This window comes from Coturnix japonica, unplaced genomic scaffold (assembly GCF_054131305.1).
Source record: "Coturnix japonica strain WE unplaced genomic scaffold, WE-NBRP24 Scf120, whole genome shotgun sequence".
Classification (NCBI taxonomy): domain Eukaryota; kingdom Metazoa; phylum Chordata; class Aves; order Galliformes; family Phasianidae; genus Coturnix; species Coturnix japonica.
Window position 1 is genome coordinate 69,557 of NW_028189023.1, and position 17,073 is coordinate 86,629.

General features: G+C 55.2%; 1 protein-coding gene across 1 annotated transcript in view; it reads right to left on the minus strand.

Annotated features, from left to right (window-relative positions):
- Nucleotides 1-188: 188 nt before the first annotated feature.
- LOC146751171 (neurexin-2-beta-like) overlaps nucleotides 189-17,073 on the minus strand; it is a 28,291-nt gene continuing 11,406 nt past the window's right edge. Inside the window, exons 3-4 of the mRNA XM_085535360.1 lie at nucleotides 13,236-13,325; nucleotides 189-538 (exon numbers count right to left, since the gene is read on the minus strand). Of these exons, the coding sequence (XP_085391486.1) occupies nucleotides 189-538; nucleotides 13,236-13,325 (440 nt within the window). The remainder of the gene's footprint in view (nucleotides 539-13,235; nucleotides 13,326-17,073) is intronic.

Below are 17,073 nucleotides of genomic sequence, written 5' to 3' on the forward strand. Positions count from 1 at the left end.
CTATAGAAGACCCCCCTCAATCATTTCCCTCCACCTATAGAAGACCCCCCCACCTATAGAAGACCCCCACCCATTTAACCCCCCCCACCTATAGACGACCCCCCCCATTTAACCGCCCCCCTCCCCACCTACAGAAGACCCCCCCCTCAATCATTCCTCCCCCCACCTATAGAAGACCCCCCCCCCATTTAACGCCCCCCCCCCCCATTTACCTGCGCCACGGTGTCCCTCAACGTGGGTGACCTCCCCCTCCTGGTGGTGGTGGTGGCCATGGTGGTGGTGGTCTCCATGATGGTGGTGGCCATATCGGGGGGGGCCGCCGTCGCCGGACCTGGAGGAGCCGCTGGTGGTGGGGGGGGGTCCCCAACTAAACGTAGGTCACCTTCAGCCCTCACCCTTGGGTGCCCTTCGGCCGCCAACGCCAACACCTTCAAGCCGTTGTAATAGAGACCCGAGAGCTGACCCTGGAACGGACGCCCACGATCGCGGCCACCAACGCGAACCGATGCCTGGCTGTTAAAGATGGTCAGCTGGCGGCCTGGGGGGGGGATAGGGGGGGGTTAATTGGGGGTTAATGGGGTTTAATGGGGTTGGGGGGGTTAATGGGGTTTAATGGGGTTAGGGGGGCTGGGGGGGTTAGGGGGCATGGGGGGGGATGGGGGGTGAGGGGGGGCTGTTAAAGATGGTCAGCTGGCGGCCTGGGGGGGGAACAAGGGGGGGGTTAATTGGGGGGTTAATGGGGTTGGGGGGTTTAATGGGGTTTAATGGGGCTGGGTGGGTTAGGGGGCATAGGGGGGGATGGGGGGGCTGTTGAAGATGGTCAGCTGGCGGCCTGGGGGGGGGATAAGGGGGGTTAATGGGGTTTGGGGGGGTTTAATGGGGTTTAATGGGGTTGGGGGGGGTTTAATGGGGTTGGGGGGTTAATGGGATTGGGGGGGTTTAATGGGGTTGGGGGGGGTTAATGGGGTTTAATGGGGTTGGGGGGGTTTAATGGGGTTTAATGGGGTTTAATGGGGTTGGGGGGGCTGGGGGGGTTAGGGGGCATAGGGGGGGGATGGGGGGTGAGGGGGGGGGATGGGCATGGGGGGGATGGGGGGGATGGGGGGTAAGGGGGGGGCTGTTGAAGATGGTCAGCTGGCGGCCTGGGGGGGAATAGGGGGGGGGGTTAATGGGGTTGGGGGGGGTTAATGGGGTTTAATGGGGTTGGGGGGGTTTAATGGGGTTGGGGGGGAAGGGGGGGATGGGGGTGGGGGGGGGGGATTAGGGGTGATGGGGGGATGGGGGGTGAGGGGGGGGCTGTTGAAGATGGTCAGCTGGCGGCCTGGGGGGGGGATAAGGGGGGTTAATGGGGTTTGGGGGGGTTTAATGGGGTTTAATGGGGTTGGGGGGCTGGGTGGGTTAGGGGGCATGGGGAGGGATGGGGGGATGTGGGGCGAAGGGGGGTCTGTTAAAGATGGTCAGCTGGCGGCCTGGGGGGGGGATAGGGGGGGTTAATTGGGGGGTTAATGGGGTTGGGGGGGTTTAATGGGGTTCGGGGGGGTTTGGGGGGTTTAATGGGGTTGGGGGGGTTAATGGGGTTGGGGGGGTTTAATGGGTTTTAATGGGGTTGGGGGGGGTTTAATGGGGTTGGGGGGGTTAATGGGATTGGGGGGGTTTAATGGGGTTGGGGGGGTTAATGGGGTTTAATGGGGTTGGGGGGGTTTAATGGGGTTTAATGGGGTTGGGGGGCTGGGGGGGGGCTGTTGAAGATGGTCAGCTGGCGGCCTGGGGAGGGAACGGGGGGGGGGGGGGGTTAATGGGGTTGGGGGGGTTTAATGGGGTTTAATGGGGTTGGAGGGGATTGGGGGGGGGTTAATGGGGTTGGGGGGGTTTAATGGGGTTTAATGGGGTTGGGGGAGCTGGGGGGGTTAGGGGGCATAGGGGGGGGATGGGGGGTGAGGGGGGGGATGGGCATGGGGGGGATGGGGGGGATGGGGGGTAAGGGGGGGGCTGTTGAAGATGGTCAGCTGGCAGCCTGGGGGGGGATAGGGGGGGTTAATGGGGTTGGGGGGGGTTTAATGGGGTTTAATGGGGTTGGGGGGGTTAATGGGGTTTAATGGGGTTGGGGGGGCTGGGGGGGTTAGGGGGCATGGGGGGGGATGGGGGGGGGATGGGGGGGGATTTAATGGGGTTGGGGGGTTTAATGGGGTTGGGGGGGTTTAATGGGGTTTAATGGGGTTGGGGGGGGCACCCAATGAACCCAAAGGGGAGCCTGAAATGGGGGTGGGGGGTGAGGGTAGGGAGATGGGGGGTGAGGGGGGAGGGTAAGGGGGTGAGGGGGGGGGGTGATGGGGGGGATGGTGAGGGAGGGGATGGGGGGTGAGGGGGGGGGGGCTGTTGAAGATGGTCAGCTGGTGGCCTGGGGGGGGGATAGGGGGGTTAATGGGGTTTGGGGGGGTTAATGGGGTTTAATGGGGTTGGGGGGGTTTAATGGGGTTGGGGGGGTTAATGGGGTTGGGGAGGTTTAATGGGGTTTAATGGGGTTGGGGGGGTTTAATGGGGTTTAATGGGGTTGGGGGGGGTTTAATGGGGTTGGGGGGGTTAATGGGATTGGGGGGGTTTAATGGGGTTGGGGGGGGTTAATGGGGTTTAATGGGGTTGGGGGGGTTTAATGGGGTTTAATGGGGTTGGGGGGGGTTTAATGGGGTTGGGGGGGTTAATGGGATTGGGGGGCTTTAATGGGGTTGGGGGGGGTTAATGGGGTTTAATGGGGTTGGGGGGGTTTAATGAGGTTTAATGGGGTTGGGGGTGCTGGGGGGGTTAGGGGGCAAGGGGGGTATGGGGGGTGAGGTGGGGTATAGGGGGGTATGAGGGGGATGGGGGGGATGGGGGGTGAGGGGGGGGCTGTTAAAGATGGTCAGCTGGTGGCCTGGGGGGGGAATAAAGGGGGGTTAATTGGGGGGTTAATGGGGTTGGGGGGGTTTAATGGGGTTTAATGGGGTTGGGGGGGTTTAATGGGGTTGGGGGGAATGGGGGGTTTAGGGGGCATGGGGGGGCAAGGGGGGAATGGGGGGTGAGGGGGGGATGGAGGGTAAGGGGGGGGCTGTTAAAGATGGTCAGCTGGCGGCCTGGGGGGGGGAATAGGGGGGGTTTAATGGGTTTGGGGGGGTTTAATGGGATTGGGGGGGTTTAATGGGGTTTAATGGGGTTGGGGGGAATGGGGGGGTTTAGGGGGCATGGGGAGGGATGGGGGGGATGGGGGGTGAGGAGGGGGCTGTTAAAGATGGTCAGCTGGCGGCCTGGGGGGGGGAATAAGGGGGGGTTAATGGGGTTGGGGGGGGTTAATGGGGTTGGGGGGGTTTAATGGAGTTTAATGGGGTTGGGGGGGGTTTAATGGGGTTGGGGGGGTTAATGGGATTGGGGGGGTTTAATGGGGTTGGGGGGGGTTAATGAGGTTTAATGGGGGTTAGGGGGCATGGGGGGTGATGGGGGGATGGGGGGTCAAGGGGGGATGGTGAGGGGGGGGATGGGGGGTAAAGGGGGGGGGGATTAGGGGTGATGGGGGGATGGGGGGTGAGGGGGGGGCTGTTAAAGATGGTCAGCTGGCGGCCTGGGGGGGGATAGGGGGGGTTAATTGGGGGGTTAATGGGGTTGGGGGGGTTTAATGGGGTTGGGGGGGTTAGGGGGCATAGGGGGGGGATGGGGGGTGAGGGGGGGGGATGGAGGGAGGGGGGGGGGAATAGGGGGTGGGGAGGGGATAAGGGGTGGGGAGGGGATGGGGGGTAAAGGGGGGGGGATTAGGGGTGAGGGGGGTGATGGGGGGCAAGGGGGGGCTGTTGAAGATGGTCAGCTGGCGGCCTGGGGGGGGAATAGGGGGGGTTAATGGGGTTGGGGGGGGGCTGGGGGGGTTAGGGGGCCTAGGGGGGGATGGGGGGGATGGGGATGGGGATCAGGGGTGGGGGGTGGGGGGAGATCAGGGGTGATGGGGGGTAAAGGGGGGGGAGATTAGGGGTGAGGGGGGTTGATGGGGGGCAAGGGGGTGAAATGGGGGTGGGGGGCAACCAATGAAGGCAAAGGGAAGCCTGAAATGGGGGTGGGGGGTGAGGGTAGGGGGATGGGGGACAAGGGGAGGAGGGATGGGGGGCGAGGGGATGGGGATCAGGGGTGAGGGGGGTGATGGGAGGCAAGGGGGGGGATGGAGGGTGAGGGGGGGGATAAGGGGTGTGGGGGGGTGATGGGGGACAAGGGGGGGGGTGGTGAGGGAGGTGATGGGGGTGGGGGTGGGGATGGGTGGTGAGGGGGGGGGCTGTTAAAGATGGTCAGCTGGCGGCCTGGGGGGGGGAATAGGGGGGGGTTAATGGGGTTGGGGGGGTTTAATGGGGTTGGGGGGGCTGGGGGGGTTAAAAGGAGGCAGGGGGCACCCAATGAACCCAAAGGGATGGGGGGGATGGGGGGAGATTTAATGGGGTCTGGGTCGGGGGGTGTTTGGGGGGGGGGGGAAGAGGATGGGGTGAAGGGGGGAGGCACCCAGTGAACCCAAAGGGAAGCCCGAAATAGGGGTGAGGGGTGAGGGAATCCTAAATAGGGGTGGCTGAACCCAAAAGGGGGCCCCATATGGGATTGGGGTGATGGGAATCCTAAATAGGGTTTGAGGAACCCAAAATGAGCCCCAAAATAGGGCTGAGATGATGGGAATCCTAAATAGGGGCCCCAAAATGGGGTTGAGATGATGGGAATCCCAAATAGTGCTCACTGAACCCAAAATGAGCCCCAAAAGGCAATGGGGCAGATGGGATCCTAAATAGGGGTGGCTGAACACAAAATGGGGTCCCATATGGGGTTGGGGTAATGGGAATCCCAAATAGGGCTTGAGGAACCCAAAATGAGCCCCAAAATGGGGTTGGGATGATGGGAATCCTAAATAGGGGTCACTGAACCCAAAATGGGCCCCAAAAATACAATGGGGCAGATGGGATCCTAAATAGGAGTGTCTGAACCCAAAATGGAACCCCATATGGGGTTGGGGTGATGGGAATCCTAAATAGGGCTTGAGGAACCCAAAATGAGCCCCAAAATGGGGTTGGGATGATGGGGATCCCAAATAGTGCTCACTGAACCCAAAATGGGCCCTCATATGGAGATGGGATAATGGGAATCCCAAATAGGGGTCGCTGAACCCAAAATGGGCCCCAAAAGGCAATGGGGCAGAGGGGATCCTAAATAGGGGTGGCTGAACCCAAAATGGGACCCCATATGGGGTTGGGGTGATGGGAATCCCAAATAGGGGTCGCTGAACCCAAAAGGGGCCCCAAAAATGCAATGGGGGAGATGGGATCCTAAATAGGGGTGGCTGAACACAAAATGGGGTCTCATATGGGGTTGGGGTGATGGAACCCCAAATAGGGCTCAGTGAACCTAAAAGGGGCCCCAAAATGGGGTTGGGATGATGGGGATCCTAAATAGGGGTCGCTGAACCCAAAAGGGGCCCCAAAAGGCAATGGGGCAGATGGGATCCTAAATAGGGGTGGCTGAACACAAAATGGGATCCCATATGGGGTTGGGGTGATGGGAATCCCAAATAGGGTTTGAGGAACCCAAAATGAGCCCCAAAATGGGGTTGGGATGATGAGAACCCCAAATAGGGGTCGCTGAACCCAAAAGGGGCCCCAAAAGGCAATGGGGCAGATGGGATCCTAAATAGGGGTGGCTGAACCCAAAATGGAACCCCATATGGGGTTGGGATGATGGGGATCCCAAATAGGGGTCGCTGAACCCAAAAGGGGCCCCAAAAAGGCAATGGGGTAGATGGGATCCTAAATAGGGGTGGCTGAACCCAAAATGGGGCCCCATATGGGGTTGGGGTGATGGGAATCCTAAATAGGGCTTGAGGAACCCAAAATGAGCCCCTAAATGAGTTTGGGATTATGGGAATCCTAAATAGGGGTCGCTGAACCCAAAATGGGCCCCCAAAAGGCAATGGGGTAGATGGGATCCTAAATAGGGGTCGCTGAACCCAAAATGGGCCCCAAAAGGCAATGGGGCAGAGGGGATCCTAAATAGGGGTGGCCGAACACAAAATGGGGTCCCATATGGGGTTGGGATGATGGGGATCCTAAATAGGGGTCGCTGAACCCAAAATGGGCCCCCAGATGAAGATGGGATAATGGGAATCCCAAATAGGGCTCAATGAACCCAAAATGGGCCCCAAAAGGCAATGGGGCAGAGGGGATCGTAAATAGGGGTGTCTGAACTGAAAATGGGGCCCCATATGGAGTTGGGGTGATGGGAATCCCAAGTAGGGTTTGAGGAACCCAAAATGAGCCCCAAAATGGGGTTGGGATGATGGGGATCCTAAATAGGGGTCACTGAACCCAAAAGGGGCCCCAGAAAGGCAATGGGGCAGAGGAGATCCTAAATAGGGGTGGCTGAACACAAAATGGGACCCCATATGGGGTTGGGATGATGGGAATCCCAAATAGGGCTTGAGGAACCCAAAATGAGCCCTAAAATGGGGTTGGGATGATGGGAATCCCAAATAGTGCTCACTGAACCCAAAATGGACCCCAAAAATGCAACGGGGTGGAGGGAATCCCTATAGGGCCCCCCAAATGGGGTTGGGATGATGGGAACCCCAAATATTGCCTGCTGACCCCAAATTGGGCCCCAAAATGGCAGTGATGTGGGGTGGGAACCCCAAATAGTGCTCAGTGACCCCAAAATGGGCCCCCAAATGTGGTTGGGATGATGAGGATCCCAAATGGGGTTCAGTGACCCCAAAAGGGTCCCCAAAATGGGGTTGGGATGATGGGGATCCCAAATGGGGCCCCAAAAAGGCAATGGGATGATGGGAACCCCAAATAGGGCTCAGTGACCCTAAAAGAGGCCCCAAAATGGGGTTGGGATGATGGGGATCCTAAAAGGGGCCCCAAAATGGATTTGGAATGATGAGAGTCCCAAATAGGGCCTGCTGACCCCAAAAGGGTCCCCAAAATGGTGATGAGGGGTGGTGGGAACCCCAAATGATGCTCAGTGATCCTAAAATGGGCCCCAAAATGGGGTTGGCATGATGGGGATCCATAATTGGACCCCAAAAAGGCAACGGGATGTTGGGAACCCCAAATAGGGCTCAGTGACCCCAAAAGGGACCCCAAAATGGGTTTGGGATGATGGGAACCCCAAATAGGCCTCAGTGACCCCAAAAGGGGCCCCCATAGGACTCAAAAGTGGGCCCCAAAATGGGGTTGGGATGATGGGGATCCCAAATAGGGCTTAGTGACCCCAAAATAGGCCCCCAAAATGGGGTTGGGATGATGGGAACCCCAAATGGGACCCCAAAAAGGCAATGGGATGATAGGGATCCCAAATGATGTTCAGTGACCCCAAAATGGGGTTGGGATGATGGGAACCCCAAATTGGGCCCCAAAAAGGGGTTGGGATGACCCCAATACTGCTCAGTGACCCCAAAAGGGCCCCCATATGACCCAAAATGGACCCCAAAATGGGGTTGGGATGATGGGAATCCCAAATAGGGCTCAGTAACCCCAAAAGGGGCCCCCATAGGACTCAAAAGTGGGCCCCAAAATGGGGTTGGGATGATGGGGATCCCAAATGAGACCCCAAAAAGGCAATGGGATGATAGGGATCCCAAATAGAGCTAAATGACCCCAAAAGGGGCCCCAAAATGGGGTTGGGATGATGGGAATCCCAAATAGGGCTCAGTGACCCCAAAATAAGCCCCAAAATGGGGTTGGGATGATGGGGATCCCAAATAGGGCTTAGTGACCCCAAAAGGGGCCCGAACTTTGGGATGGGATAATGGGGATCCAAAAAGGGGACCCAAAATGGGGTTGGGATGATGGGGATCCCAAATAGTGACCCCAAAAGGGCAATGGGATGATGGGAACCCCAAATAGGGCCCCAAAATGGGGTTGGGATGATGGGGACCCCAAATAGGGCTCAGTGACCCCAAAACGGGCCCCAAAATGGGGTTGGGATGATGGGGATCCCAAATGGGACCCCAAAAAGGGGTTGGGATGGTGGGAACCCCAAATAGGGCTAAATGACCCCAAAATGGGCCCCAAAATGGGGTTGGGATGATGGGGACCCCAAATAGTGACCCCAAAAGTGCAATGGGATGATGGGAACCCCAAATAGGGCCCCAAAATGGGGTTGGGATGATGGGGATCCCAAATAGGGCTCAGTGACCCCAAAATAAGCCCCAAAATGTGGTTGGGATGATGGGGATCCCAAATAAGTGCTCAGTGACCCCAAAATGGGCCCCAAAATGGGGTTGGGATGATGGGGATCCCAAATAGTGCTCAGTGACCCCAAAATGGGATTGGGATGATGGGAACCCCAAATAGAGCTAAATGACCCCAAAATAGGCCCCTAAATGGGGTTGGGATGATGGGGATCCCAAATAGTGACCCCAAAAGGGCAATGGGATGATGGGAACCCCAAATAGGGCCCCAAAATGGGGTTGGGATGATGGGGATCCCAAATAGGGCTCAGTGACCCCAAAATGGGCCCCAAAATGGGGCTGGGATGATGGGGACCCCAAATAGGGCTAAATGACCCCAAAATGGGCCCCAAAATGGGCCCCAAAATGGGCCCCAAAATGGGCCCCAAAATGGGGTTGGGATGATGGGAACCCCAAATAGAGCTAAATGACCCCAAAATGGGCCCCAAAATGGGCCCCAAAATGGGGCTGGGATGATGGGGACCCCAAATAGGGCTCAGTGACCCCAAAAGTGACCCCAAAACGTCCTGGTTGTGTTTGCATGAGGGCTCATTTTGGGCTCAGATCGGGCACTTTTGGGGCCCTACTTGGGTTGAAGGGCGGGCACGCGACGCGCTTGTGCAAGGCCCAATCCTCGTGCAAGGCCCAATCCTTGTGCAAACACCATCCTTGTGCAAACACCATCCTTGTGCAAACACCATCCTCGTGCAAGCATCACCCTCGTGCAAACACCATCATCCCGTCATCCTCCTTGCACACCCCACTGTGCACACACACGGTGACCCTCAGTCCTTGTGCGCCATCTTCTTGCACACGCATCGCACTATTGTGTGGATAGTTGTGCGATCACCATCCTCGTGCAATCACCATCCTCGTGCAAACACCATCCTCGTGCAAACACCATCATCCTGACACCCTCCTTGCACACCCCACTGTGCACACACATGGTGACCCTCAGTCCTTGTGCACCATCTCCTTGCACACGCATTGCCGTGGATAGTTGTGCGATCACCATCCTCGTGCAACCACCATCCTCGTGCAAGCATCGCCCTCGTGCAAACACCATCATCCTGACACTCTCCTTGCACACCCCACTGTGCACACACACACGGTGACCCTCAGTCCTTGTGCACTATCTTTTTGCACACGCATCACACTATTGTGTGGGTAGTTGTGCGATCACCATCCTCGTGCACTCACAATCATTGTGCAAACACCCACGTGACGTGCACCATCTTCTTGCACTATTGTGAGCCCTTTCACATGTTGCACCAACACACACCTGGGCACACGTGGTTTTGCACGATTCCCTTGCACACTACCATCCTCGTGCACTCACCACCCCTGTGCACTCACAATCCTTGTGCAAAACCGCCTGCTCTTCTTGCACAGCTTCTTGCACAATCCATCCTCGTGCTTGCACGACTGGCGGTCACACTCACCCCTCTCTCACCCCTGTGCTTCTATTCGTGCACTCACACGCTTGTGCCACTCACCTGTGCTATAAACACTTGCACAAGTGCCACCCTCGCACACCCGGGCACACTCCCACACCTTTGCCTCTTGTTTGTGCACTCACACGCTTGTGCTTGTCACACCTTTGCACACTCATGTTCCTGTGTTGTCACACACGTGTGCATTCATATGAGTACTCACACGTGTGTGACACCCACCCACTCTCTCAGCCCTCAGCTCCTTGCTTGTGCACTCACATACTCGTGCACACTTGTGCACATCACACCGTTGCACACACGTGTCACTCAAACCTTTGCACACACGTGTGCATTCACAAGTACTCACATGTGTGTAACATTCACCCCTTTGCTCCCTGCACACATGTGCCGCTCTCACTGTTGTGCTCCTTGCACACACGTGTGCTCACACTCATTTGCTCACACTCGTGCACTCTTGTGGTTGTGCGCATCACACTGTTGCACACACAAGTGCACTCACATGCATGTGACACCCACCCCTCTGCTCCTCCCACACACGTGCCGCTCTTACCCTTGTGCTCCTTGCACACTCATGTGCTCACACTCATGTGCTCACACCTGTGCACTCTTGTGGTTTTGCAAATAACACCATTGCACACATGTGTTCCCGTCACACCTTTGCACACACACGCGCACTCACACATATGTGACACCCACCCCTCTGCTCCTTGCACACATGTGCCACTCTCACCCATGTTCTTGCACACATATGTGCTCACACTCGTGCACTCTCGTGCTCGTGCACATCACACCGTTGCACACTCATGTCCCTGTCACACATTTGCTCGCACACGAGCACTCACACATGTGACACTTACCCCTCTGCTCATTGCACACACGTGTGCTCCTTGCACACTCATGTGCTCTTTGCACACTCATGTGATCACATTCATGCACTCTCATGCTCGTGCACATCACATTGTTGCTCAAACTTGTGTACTCTTGTGCTCGTGCACATCACATCATTGCACACACATGTGCACACAAATTAGCAGTCACACGTGTGTGCCACCCACGCCTCTGGTCCTTGCACACACGTGTGCTCACACTCATGTGCTCATACTCATGCACTCCTGTGCTTGTGCACACCACACCGTTGCACACTCATTACCCTGTCACACATTTGCACACACGCGTGCACTCCCATGTATGTGACACCCACACCTCTGCTCCTCGCACACACACGAGCTCCTTGCACACTCATGTGCTCATACTCATGTGATCACACTTGTGCAATCATGTGCTTGCACACATCACACCCTTGCATACTCATGTTTCTTTCACACATTTGCACACACATGTGCACTCACACGTGAGTGACACTCACCCTGCTGCTCCTCGCACACACACGAGCTCCTTGCACACTCATGTGCTCATACTCGTGTGCTCACACTCGTGCGCTCTCTTGCTCGTGCACACCACACCCTTGCACACTCATGTCCCTCTCACACCTTTACACACATGTGTGCACACACACGTATGACACTCACCCCTCTGGTCCTTGCACACACATGTGCTCACACTCATGTGCTCACACTCATGCACTATTGTGGTTTTGCACATCACACCTTTGCACACACGTGTGCACTCATGAACACTCACATGTGTGACACTCATTCCTCTGCTCCTTGCACACTCATGTGCTCCTTGCACACTTATGTACTTACACTCATGTACTCTCGTGGCTGTGCACATCACACCTTTGCACACATGTGTGCACACACAAGCACTCACACGTATGTGTCACCCACCCCTCTGCTCCATGCACACTCACGTGCTCCTTGCACACTCATGTGCTCCTTACACACTTAAGTGCTTACACTCATGCACTCTTCCGGTTGTTCGCATCACAACTTTGCACACACGTGTGCACACACATTAGCACTCACACGTGTGTGACACCCACCCCTTGTGCTCCTCGCACACATGCGTGCTCCTTGCACACTCATGTGCTCAAGCTCGTGCACTCTCGTGCTCGTGCACATCACATCGTTGCACATGCTTGTCCCTATCACACCTTTGCACACACATGAGCACTCACACATATGACACTCACCCCGCTGCTCCTTGCACACATGTGTGCTCACAATCATGTACTCACACTCATGTGCTCACACTCGTGCACTCTCGTGCTCGTGCACATCACATCATTGCACACACGTGTGCACACAAATTAGCAGTCACACGTGTGTAACACCCACCCCTCTGGTCCTTGCACACACTTGTGCTCACACTCGTGCACTCTTGTGCTTGTGCGCATCACATCATTGCACACACGTGTCCCTGCCACACATTTGCACACACACATGCACTCACACGTGTGCAACACCCACCCCTCAGCTCCTTACACACACACGTGCTCCTTGCACACTCATGTGCTCATACTCATGTGATCACACTTGTGCAATCATGTGCTTGCACACATCACACCCTTGCACACTCATGTTTCTTTCACACATTTGCACACACATGTGCACTCACACGTGAGAGACACTCACCCTGCTGCTCCTCGCACACACACGAGCTCCTTGCACACTCATGTGCTCATACTCGTGTGCTCACACTCGTGCGCTCTCTTGCTCGTGCACACCACACCCTTGCACACTCATGTCCCTCTCACACCTTTACACACATGTGTGCACACACACGTATGACACTCACCCCTCTGGTCCTTGCACACACATGTGCTCACACTCATGTGCTCACACTCATGCACTCTTGTGGTTTTGCACATCACACCTTTGCACACACATGTGCACACATGAACACTCACATGTGTGACACTCATTCCTCTGCTCCTTGCACACTCATGTGCTCCTTGCACACTTATGTGCTTACACTCGTGTACTCTCGTGGCTGTGCACATCACACCTTTGCACACATGTGTGCACACACGAGCACTCACACGTATGTGTCACCCATCCCTCTACTCCTTGCACACTCACATGCTCCTTGCACACTTATGTGCTCACACTCGTGTGCTCTTGTGCTCGTGCACATCACACTCTTGCACTCTCATATCCCTGTCACGCCTTTGCACAAACACTTGTGTTCTCACACAGGGCACTTGCGTCACACACGCATGCGCCATACACCACACTCACCCCTCAACTCTTTGCTTGTGCACTCACACACTCGTGCACATAACACAGTTGCACACTTGTGCCCCTGTCACACCTTCGCACACTCACGTGCTCACACTCGTGCACTCACACGCGTGTGCATTGGGGGCCGGGGGTGCCTTTATGGGGTTTTAGCGGATTTATGGGGGTTTACAGCGCGGTGGGGGGGGGGACATGGGGGGGATTGTGGGGGTCCCTATAAATAAAGGGGTGGGGGTCTCGGGGGGGGGACACCACTGGGACATGGTCACGTGACACCGTGGGGGTGGGGGGATCACAGGACAACTCAGTCACGTGACCCCCCCCCTTATGTCCCAGCCTTGTCCCCATGGGCTGTAATTAACGGGGGGCTCTGTAATTAACGGGGGGGGGGGTCTCGTTAGGGCGACGCTAACGAGTTACCTTTGTCGAGTAGCCATTCATCGACTACCCGACCCAGCCGATAAGGGATTCGCTGCCTGGCAATCGCCAGCCGCTCGCTATCCGCGCTGCCTTGAAGAGGAGAAGAGGGTTATAGGGCTTTGGGGGGGGGGTATTGGGGTATTTTGGGGGGGTATTGGGGTATTTTGGGGGGTATTGGGGTATTTTGGGGGTGTTATGGGGGTGATATGGGGCATTTGGGGGGGTATTGGGGTATTTGGGGTTGTTAGGGGGGGATATGGGGGGATATGGGGGGCTGGAGTGGTGACAGCAGGAGGGGGATTGTGGGGATGGGGGTGTTGGTGTAAATGGGTGTGAGGTGGCACATAGAGTGTCAGTGTGACACCATCATAGTGAGTACACCACTGTGGTGATAGTGTTGGTGTCAATGGGCATCAGTGTGACACCACTTTAGTGATAGTGTTGGTGTCAATGGGTGTGAGGTGTGAGTACACCACTATGGTGACAGTGTTGGTGTCAATGGGTGTCAGTGTGACACCACTTTAGTGATAGTGTTGGTGTCAATGGGAGTGAGGTGGCACATAGAGTGTCAGTGTGACACTATTGTGGTGAGTACACAACTGTGGTGATAGTGTTGGTGTCAATGGGTGTGAGGTGGCACATAGAGTGTCAGTGTGACACCATCATGGTGAGTGTTGGTGTCAATGGATGTGAGGTGTGAGTACACAACTGTAGTGATAGTGTTGGTGTCAATGGGTGTGAAGTGTCAGTGTGACACCATTGTGGTCAGTGTTGGTGTAAATGGGTGTGAGGTGGCACATAGAGTGTCAGTGTGACACCATCATGGTGAGTGTTGGTGTCAATGGGTGTGAGGTGTGAGTACACCACTATGGTGACAGTGTTGGTGTCAATGGGCGTCAGTGAAACACCATCGTGGTGATAGTGTTGGTGTCAATGGGTGTGAGGTGTGAGTACACCACTATAGTGACAGTGTTGGTGTCAATGGGTGTGAGGTGGCACCTGGTGTGTAAGTGTGACACCATTGTGGTGAGTGTTGGTGTAAATGGGAGTGAGGTGGCACATAGAGTGTCAGTGTGACACCATCATAGTGAGTGTTGGTGTCAATGGGTGGGAGGTGTGAGTACACCACTGTGGTGACAGTGTTGGTGTCAGTTGGTGGTGACAGTGTTGGTGTCAATGGGTGTGAGCTGGCACTTGGAGTGTCAGTGTGACACCATCATGGTGAGTACACAACTGTGGTGACAGTGTTGGTGTCAATGGGTGTGGGGTGGCACATAGTGTCAGTGTGACACCATCATGGTGAGTGTTGGTGTCAATGGGTGTGAGGTGGCACCTGGTGTGTAAGTATGACACCATCATTGTGGTCAGTGTTGGTGTCAATGGTTATGAGGTGTGAGTACACCACTATGGTGATAGTGTTGGTGTCAATGGGTGTGAAGTGTCAGTGTGACACCATTGTGGTGAGTGTTGGTGTAAATGGGTGTGAGGTGGCACATAGAGCGTCAGTGTGACACCATCATGGTGAGTGTTGGTGTCAATGGGTGTGAGGTGTGAGTACACCACAGTAGTGATAGTGTTGGTGTCAATGGGTGTGAGGTGTGAGTACACCACTATAGTGACAGTGTTGGTGTCAATGGGAGTGAGGTGTGAGTACACCACTGTAGTGATAGTGTTGGTGTCAATGGGTGTGAGGTGGCACATAGAGTGTCAGTGTGACACGATCATAGTGAGTGTTGGTGTCAATGGGTGGGAGGTGTGAGTACACCACTGTGGTGACAGTGTTGGTGTCAATGGGTGTGAGGTGGCACTTGGAGTGTCAGTGTGACACCATTGTGGTGAGTGTTGGTGTCAATGGGTGTGAGGTGTGAGTACACCACTATAGTGACAGTGTTGGTGTCAATGGGTGTGAAATGGCACTTGGTGTGTCAGTGTGACACCATCATGGTGAGTACACCACTGTGTTGTTGGTGTCAATGGGAGTGAGGTGTGAGTACACCACTGTGGTGACAGTGTTGGTGTCAATGGGCGTCAGTGTGACACCATTGTGGTGAGTGTTGGTGTCAATGGGTGTGAGGTGGCACCTGGTGTGTAAGTATGACACTATTGTGGTCAGTGTTGGTGTAAATGGGTGTGAGGTGGCACTTGGAGTGTCAGTGTGACACCATCATGGTGAGTACACGATGACACTGACAGTGTTGGTGTCAATGGGCGTGAGTGTGACACCATTGTGGTCAGTGTTGGTGTCAATGGGTGTGAGGTGGCACTTGGAGTGTAAGTGTGACACCATAATGGTGAGTACACAACTGTGGTGACAGTGTTGGTGTCAATGGGTGTGAGGTGGCACCTGGTGTGTAAGTGTGACACTATTGTGGTCAGTGTTGGTGTCAATGGGTGTGAGGTGGCACTTGGAGTGTCAGTGTGACACCATCATGCTGAGTACACAACTGTAGTGACAGTGTTGGTGTCAATGGGTGTCAGTGTGACACAACTGTGGTAACAATGTTGGTGTCAATGGGTGTGAGGTCGCACATAGAGTGTCAGTGTGACACCATCATGGTGAGTGTTGGTGTCAATGGGTGTGAGGTGTGAGTACACCACTATGGTGACAGTGTTGGTGTCAATGGGCGTCAGTGTGACACCATCATGGTGAGTGTTGGTGTCAATGGGTGTGAGGTGGCACCTGGTGTGTAAGTATGACACTATTGTGGTCAGTGTTGGTGTAAATGGGAGTGAGCTGGCACTTGGTGTGTCAGTGTGACACCATCGTGGTGAGTGTTGGTGTCAATGGGTGTGAGGTGGCACCTGGTGTGTAAGTATGACACTATTGTGGTCAGTGTTGGTGTAAATGGGTGTGAGGTGGCACATAGAGTGTCAGTGTGACACCGTAGTGGTGAGTACACAACTGTGGTGATAGTGTTGGTGTCAATGGGTGTCAGTGTGACACCGTCATGGTGAGTGTTGGTGTCAGTGGGTGTGAGGTGTGAGTACACCACCATAGTGACAGTGTTGGTGTCAATGGGTGTGAGGTGGCACCTGGTGTGTAAGTGTGACACCATTGTGGTGAGTGTTGGTGTAAATGGGTGTGAGGTGGCACATAGAGTGTCAGTGTGACACCATCATGGTGAGTACACAACTGTGGTGACACTGTTGGTGTCAATGGGTGTCAGTGTGACACCATCATGGTGAGTGTTGGTGTCAATGGGTGTGAGGTGTGAGTACACCACTGTGGTGATAGTGTTGGTGTCAATGGGCATCAGTGTGACACCACTGTAGTGATAGTGTTGGTGTCAATGGGTGTGAGGTGGCACATAGAGTGTCAGTGTGACACGATCATAGTGAGTGTTGGTGTCAATGGGTGTGAGGTGTGAGTACACCACTGTGGTGACAGTGTTGGTGTCAGTTGGTGGTGACAGTGTTGGTGTCAATGGGTGTGAGGTGGCACTTGGAGTGTCAGTGTGACACCATCATAGTGAGTACACAACTGTGGTGACAGTGTAGGTGTCAATGGGCATCAGTGTGACACCATCCTGGTCAGTGTTGGTGTCAATGGGTGTGAGGTGTGAGTACACCACTATGGTGATAGTGTTGGTGTCAATGGGTGTCAGTGTGACACCATCATGGTGAGTGTTGGTGTCAATGGGTGTAAGGTGTGAGTACACCACTGTGGTGACAGTGTTGGTGTCAATGGGCGTCAGTGTGACACCACTGTAGTGATAGTGTTGGTGTCAATGGGTGTGAGGTGGCACATAGAGTGTCAGTGTGACACCATCATGGTGAGTGTTGGTGTCAATGGGTGTGAGGTGTGAGTACACCACTGTGGTGACAGTGTTGGTGTCAA